Source organism: Colius striatus, chromosome 1 (assembly GCF_028858725.1).
Source record: "Colius striatus isolate bColStr4 chromosome 1, bColStr4.1.hap1, whole genome shotgun sequence".
Classification (NCBI taxonomy): Eukaryota; Metazoa; Chordata; class Aves; order Coliiformes; family Coliidae; genus Colius; species Colius striatus.
Window position 1 is genome coordinate 61,069,244 of NC_084759.1, and position 7,667 is coordinate 61,076,910.

Sequence of the window (7,667 nt, forward strand, 5' to 3'; positions counted from 1 at the left end):
AATAGGATCATAGAATCATAGAATGGTAGGGGTTGGAAGGGACCTTTAGAGATCATCTAGTCCAACCCCCCTGCAGAAGCAGGGTCACCTAGATCAGGTCACACAGGAACATGTCCAGGCCGGTCTTGAAGACCTCCAAGGAAGGAGACGCCACACTCTCCCTGGGCAGCCTGTGCCAGGGCTCCCTCACCTGAACAGTGAAATAGTTTTTTCTTATATTTAAGTGGAACTTTTTGTGTTCCAGCTTCATCCCATTACCCCTTGTCCTGTTGCTAGCTACAATAGAAAAAAGGGATGTCCCAACCTCCTGACACCCACCCTTTAGATATTTATAAATGTTAATAAGATCTCCCCTCAATTTCAAATGATCTTGTAGATGTTTCAGACCATCTTAGAAGTTTCCATGGTATGGCTGAAGTGTTGGCACTGTATTAAATTAATGAATCAAATGTCACCATATCACTTCTTTATCTAGAGGGTAAGAGAGTTATTCAAGTCAAGGTTGCCCCTGGTTTTGCAGTGGATGTGTTTGTTGTACTTCAATCTCAGTTCTTGACACAAGGAGACACGTTTTAATCAACATGGACTCGTTTCCTTTTTTTTGCCTTTTCACACTAAAATCCCTAAAAGTCAAATAACATTTTGATACAAAAACTACTGTATTTGGTCTGTCCAAACTTTTATGTGTTCTTTCACAAATCTGAAGTGAATTTTTAAGATTTAGTTTATCAAATGGATTTAAAATAAGATGTATGTTACTTTGTTTCTTTATCTTATCCTTAATTTTCTCTCTGGCTTACTTTAGCAGTACACTTCAGAATCACTTACGTAGCTCTTGGCATGCAATAATGCACACATCTGTCTCCAAGATGAATAAGGATGCATGAGTTTCTTTTTGTTGTAAAGGTTAACTATAGAAATCAATATAGTTGATTAAAAATAGCAATAAAATATTATGAGATTTGTGGTGTTGTATTGTTCTTTAGGTTGAGGAACAAGTCAGCACAACTGAAAGAGTATTTCAAGACAGGCAATATCAGATTGATGCTGCTATTGTACGAATAATGAAGATGAGAAAGACTCTCGGCCATAATCTTCTCGTTTCTGAATTGTATAATCAACTGAAATTCCCTGTAAAGGTAACTGATTTTGGGTTTCAAACAGTCTTAGGATTATCTAAAACTATTTCTTTTTCCATTCATCTTGTCTGTAAGAGTAAGAAGTGTGAAATATGTCTGAATCAAAACCAAAGGTATGAAAATGAGTGCCTGAACAGAAATAAGTCACAGTATGAGTAGGGAATTACATTTGGATATTTACTGTGGTGCATTTTCTTATGTAGCTGTTAGCAGTCCAATTTATGTTTTAAATAAAAATACATTTGCATTTATATTACTAACTGTTACACTGATCTCATCTTTTTTTTTTTGTAGCCTGGAGACTTGAAAAAGAGGATTGAATCTCTTATTGACAGAGACTATATGGAAAGAGACAAAGACAACCCAAATCAGTACCACTATGTTGCATAATGGAGAAGAAATACTTTTATTTAAAAAACAAAAACCAAACCCAAAATATAAACCCCCAAAATCATCCATATGTATCTTCAGGACACCAAATACCTATGCTGTTCCAGACTTTCCTTCTAGCAGGTTTCGGGTTGATGTATATTATTCAACCAGCTGCATGCACTGCTGTGGAAAAGAAGCAAAATGACATGTTAATTGATCATCCTCGTCAAGACTCCTTACTAATTTTAAACGTCATGTTTTCTTTTGAGTTACTCTTTTGTTCTTTTAAGTTCTTCAGAGGTTAGTTTTACAGTTTTGTTTAACAGTGTCATTGAAGTTGGATGGAAAGGTAAAATTACGTGTGTGAGAAATACTTCTGAGATGGATGCAAGTCTGGTTTCTTCATTTATGTGTTCCTAACAGCATCCATAAAGACCCTATATGCTGCATTCTTTAACTACAGTGACAACTTGGGTAACTTTTTAAAAACCCTTAACTGATGAACACTTATTTGCAAGCAGTGTTGTTGAAATACACTGAATTTTTGAAATCGTGCACCATGAAAACCCTTAAACTTGTGTTCAGTTGATTTTCTTTCAAATAACGATAAACTTCAGTCTGGTTTGGATAAATCAGGTTTTGAAGTGAGATCTTTGAAGTGCCAAGAGGACAGCTGCGTTCGTGCGTGTGGTGAGTTGTTGGGTTATTTAGCTAAGATACAGATTGTTGTTTTTATTACTACTTCTGCTGGCTTGGGTGGCAAAGATTAGAGCTGAGTCCAAGAGGCCCTACCTCATTTTAGGGCAACTGGTGTTTTATCACTGTTCATGTAATTGCCGTGACATTTAGTTTTGCCTTGAAAATAACATACAGGGAACCTACTGTACAGTGTGCTCTACTTTAAAACAAAACAAAACACAAACCTGTTTTTCTAAAAAAGAAAAAAGCTTTTACAGTCTCGATATTGTGAAAGCATAGTTTTTTGTCTCGAAAGACTAAGGATTTTGAGGACTTTGTTACATATTGTATATATGTAAGTTGTTTTGAATTAAAAGAACGAAAGACACTGTAGATCTCTTAAATCTCTTAACTATAAGGAAGACACCTTTTTGTCCTAATACTTAACAAGACTCTGTTTCTTTTCTGGATTTGCATACTGGTATGTTTCATTCTGAAAAAGAGCTACCAAAGGAGTTTATTTCAATCGTGGCATAAATGAGAATCTTAACTGAGCAGTATTTTCTGGAGAGATACCTTACTAAGTTTATGGAACATGGGGCTTGTGCACCAATTAAAAAGCCACAGGCTCTTCTTAAAGTAAACATTGCTGAGAGTTGACATCTTCCAGATTTACAAATTGGAGTCCTTATGCTGTCATCTGGTGTCGTTAATTGTATTGCATCCTTCTGAATTGTTTTGTTCCCTTTGTGTTTAGAAACTAAACACGTTTAGTTTATTGTATTTAAAGCATATTTAATATTGTAATTTAATGTAGACTTATTTTAATATTTGAATCTTCAGTTAATGCAAATAAAATCTTTGATGCATATTGAATATGAACTTCTTGACCTTCAGTTTTTCTGTGAGGTTTGTTCTTCAGTGTTAATGATACTGTTCTCCTTGTAATTCACTTTCTATGCCCATCAGATCCATCTTACTAGACTTTGAAACCAAAAAGCAGTGTGTGGCTGATGGGACTGTAGTGGCCAGAGGCTTTGTCCCCCTGGAACACTGGCAGTAGCACGCGGTCATTGACACCAATCAGCACATGGGCACCACCTTCCCTTTCTGAAGCCCAGTTTCCTGGGTCAAGGGTTTTAAACACCAGATTAAGAGCAATGATGTCCTGGAGATGGTTGAAATGGTTCTGCCTTACGTAGCAGTGTGAATTGGTTAAAAGTGCTGAGACGTGCAATTTGTCTGAATTGCCACAGACTAGAACTCTGGCCGGATTACTCTGGTATGGCAATTAAAAATGAGTTGTTTCACAAGCAGTGGAAGTAATGAAGCTTCTCTTTCTGTCATGTGTGCCTTTGGTGCCCCTGTACTGTATTGACCCCCTCAAATAACCTCAAGCAGCAGTACTGCAGAAGGGTTTTCTGCTTAGCCTTTGTGCTTCTGGGAGCTTTGGTTTCGTCCACCTTTATCCAGCTGCTGATCTCTACCCATCCCCTTACCCCAAAAACCTATGGAAAACATAGGTTCCCTAATGATTTTTTCTCTTCCAGTCCAAAAGTGGCTTCAGAGGTTTGAAAGCTATGGGAGAGACTTGACAGGCCAGGTGATGGTGACTCTTTTTCTGAGGTCCTCATTTTTAATGTTCTTTCCTCAAATTATACTTTCTGGGATTTTATATGTGCTGAACCAAACAGGTAAGCAGTTAGTTTATTAGTCAGCATGGTAATCACTTCTGCATAGCAAAACAGCTGTATTTGATTGTTTCTTGATAACTAGTGAGAGAATTTGGCTGAGCACTCAACCTCAACCAGCTGTTGATGACGGTTATTTGGGTTCACACCCACACAACCCATCCAGGTCTATTTGTGCCTACAGAGTAGAAGTTAATAAACATTCCTGCTTGGATGATCATCCAGTGTTGAAGACATCAGGCTGTAGCAAAGTAATAGATCTCCTCTGCAGTGCATCTGTGTTGAGAAGATGTCTTGGAAATTTGCACCTTGGCAATTCAGCATCCTTGGAACAAACTATAGCAGCTTTTATGGAATGACAGAAATAGTGGCAGGAATCCAGGATACAGGCTCTCCAACCTTACCAAAACCTTCCAATTTAACTTGAAACTTAAAAATCTAACTCAGTTTAAATTAAACACTCGGAGGACTCATCCAGACCTATGTGACATGTATTTAAAAAGCAACTTTCCTAAATGTGACACCTTGTCATTTAGCCCAGTGTTTCCTGAGGGAAAATGAGTGCGAGAATGCAGGTTGATGGCCGACATGCAGATGCTTCCTAAATCTGGTAATTGCAGCTTTCTGTATCAACCATCTTCCTGCCTGTGCCTTGTCTCCTGTTCATTAGTTCAGTATTTTAGCCTCCCTTGTACTCCTTTATCGAAACCTATTTAAAATTATAAACCCTTGGTCTGCTTCTTCATTTCTTTGTGCTATGCATCTTTGAAAAAAAATTACACAGCTTCCAAGCAACTTTAGTGCCTCAATTTGTTACGCAGATATAACTATTTGTAGGTTTACGATCAGGTGTGTCAGGGAGAGCGGACTCTGTACTATAACCTTAGTTTATCTATTCATAGCATGTCTCTTCAGAAAGAAAGTAACCCTGTGAAGTCATGCAATACACAGCAAAAGACTAGAGGAAAAACAGAGACGTGTTTCACAAAAATTCCTCCTAGGTAAAAATGCCCAAACTGTGCTCTTCCATTGAATCACAGAATCATTTCCTTTGGAAAAGGCCTTTAAGATCATCGAGTCCAACCACTAACCTCACACTGCCAAACCCATCACTAAACCACGTCCCTCAGCACCTCATCTGTGTGTCTCTTAAATATCTCTAGGGATGGTCACTCCACCACCTCCCTGGGCAACTCATTCCAATGCTTAACAATCCCCCTCAGTGAAAAAGTTCTTCCTAATGTCCAATCTAAACCTCCCCTGGCACAACTTGAGCCCATTTCCTCTTTTGGGGATGAGTGCGGCTGGAAAGCTGTCTGGCAGAATAGGACCTTGGGAGGCTGAACAACAGACAGCTGAACATGAGCCAGCACTGTGCCAGGTGGCCAAGAATGCCAATGGCATCCTGGCCTGTATCAGCAATAATGTGACCAGCAGGACCAGGGAAGTGGTTGTCACTCTGTACTCAGCGCTGGCGAGGCTGCACCTCAGATACTGTTCAGTTCAGGGCCCCTCACTACAAGAAGGACACTGAGGTGCTGGAATGTGTCCAGAGATGGGCAATGAAGCTGGGGAAGGGTCTGGAGAACAAGTGTGATGAGGAGTGGCTGAGGGAGCTGGGGACTTTTAGCCTGGAGGAGGCTGAGAGCAGACATGATCACTCTCCACAACTACCTGAGAGGAAGTTGTAGTTAGGTGGGCATTGATCTCTCTACTGATGAATGATAGGACAAGAGGTAATGGCCTCAAGTTGTGCCAGGGGAGGTTTAGATTGGACATTAGGAAAACCTTTTTCACCAAGAAGGTTGTTAAGCATTGGAACGGGCTGCCCAGGGAGGCAGTGAAGTCACAATCCCTGTAGATATTTAAAAGTCACATAGATGAGTTGCTGAGGGATACGGTTTAGCAATGAGCTTGGCAGCGTGAGGTTAGTGGTTGGACTCGATCTTTAAGATCTCTTCCAACCAAAATGATTGTGTGATTCTCCTCTCATGGAATACACTTTGCTCAGTGACAGCACTAATTTGGATCTCTGAGGTATCTCTACACCAGCTTTTACAGAAGACGTAATTTCATGTCTTACCCTATCAAGTTTGACTGATGTCAGCCAACAAGTTGACAAGCAGTGAGGCTGATGGCCAATGTGGTTGCATAAGACTTATTCCATCAGAAAAAGAGCTTAACAAACCCCTTGGTAATACCTCTCCTGACAATGCCAGGGGAATCAGTTATTGGGCAGTCTCCATTCACACTGCTATAAAAGGCTTAATAAGCTGGGAGCCTTATGTTCTTTATTTACCAATTTCATGACAAAGTATTGTTGTTTGATGCAACATATAGATTAACTGGTAGTAATCCAAGCCTCTCTCATTGTTCACTTCCTAGATGCCTACCAATTTTCTGCCCTAGAGGGGCAAACTACTGCTCAGCAAGTTTAAACCTGCTATCGGGCCTCCCTGTTTTGTTTTGTATCAGGCTTCAAGTAATCTGCAGACCTTCCTCTACTCCCAGCACAGGTTCCAAAAACAGTGATCAAAAAATGAGAACAGCCTCCACTAGCTTCAACTTTTCTGCAGATGAGTCAGCCAAACACTTGACCAGAGCTGTTCCTTATGCCCTTTCTCAACTTCTGCTTTTGGCAATACTTCACAAGAACAAAGATGGCTGCAAGTGCTGCAGGGAAAAGCAAACTAAAATAAACCAAAACATTACTGTCTCTAAAAATGCAGCATTAAGAAATGTCTGTTTATAGCCACAGCACTTAAAAAGGAAAGCAGACCCTTAAGCTACCCTTAAGAGCAAATTGACTTCTCTAGGATGTTTTGGGGAAAAAGGAAGTGTAAGTGAACCAAGACAAACCTCAGGGAAAAATCATCACATTTGTAGTAGCTAGACTCAACTTTAGCAGCTGGTAATAGCTAAATTGCATTTCAGAATGGTTCTAAGTAAAAACCATGTATGAAGGCAGCTTGGGAGCATAAACGATTGTGTCAGTTGATTAATCTGGATTACACTGTAATGAGGAGACAGATTACATAGCAGTCACTTTCAGAACACAAAAGCACCCTGCTTTTAGCAAACTTCGTAATAGTACTAGAAACTGGACTTCAGTAGCAAAATAAGTCATGTTTCAGATGAAGAAAGCACATCCTTAACAACTTAGGTAAAAGCATTGAATTACAAAGTGATCAAATGGCCTGGGCTCCCTATCTCCATTACAATTCTAACCCCTGAGAATGCTTTTAGGCTAACTTCACCTTTTTTAGTTCTCAAAATAACTAAAATTCGTGTTTATAAAGTATCGGAAACAATGTGAAAGTGTAATTAATTTTACTTATGCAACCACAAGTCATTAGTTTTGGCTTGGAAACGTGTATGTGGATTGTCTGTATACACAGGTATACATAGATGCATCAGTTCAGAGGTAATTGACTTTCTGCACCTTGACACAGCTGGGACTGAATTCTTTCCACTCTAGATGACTGCACTCACCGTAGATTGCCTTTAAACTCAGGGGCAAGAAATATTCCGGAGGCAATACAGAACTTCGGTGGGCTAATTGCGTTTCTCACCCTCACCTACTGCATCTCCCTTCATAACACAGCGACAGCCTCTGGTGCACTCCCCCACTGGGAACCACAGCTAACTGCCTAGAGCTCGTATGGCTGACCTGGGCTCTGATGGTCCCTCACAGCTTTCTATCTGACACGAACCACGGGGCTACGGCGTACGGCAGCTGGCTGAAAGACACCAAACCGACGGATGCTCGTTGCCAAACCTCTGTGCA

General features: G+C 40.1%; 1 protein-coding gene across 5 annotated transcripts in view; it reads left to right on the top strand.

Annotated features, from left to right (window-relative positions):
• Nucleotides 1-3,071, top strand: part of CUL4A (cullin 4A) — a 37,063-nt gene extending 33,992 nt beyond the window's left edge. For all 5 annotated transcript variants that reach the window (XM_061996992.1, XM_061996986.1, XM_061997018.1 and 2 more), the window contains 2 exons: nt 987-1,139; nt 1,434-3,071. In XM_061996992.1, the coding sequence (XP_061852976.1) occupies nt 987-1,139; nt 1,434-1,529 (249 nt within the window). In that variant the 3' untranslated portion in view covers nt 1,530-3,071. The remainder of the gene's footprint in view (nt 1-986; nt 1,140-1,433) is intronic.
• The last annotated feature ends 4,596 nt before the right edge of the window (nt 3,072-7,667 follow it).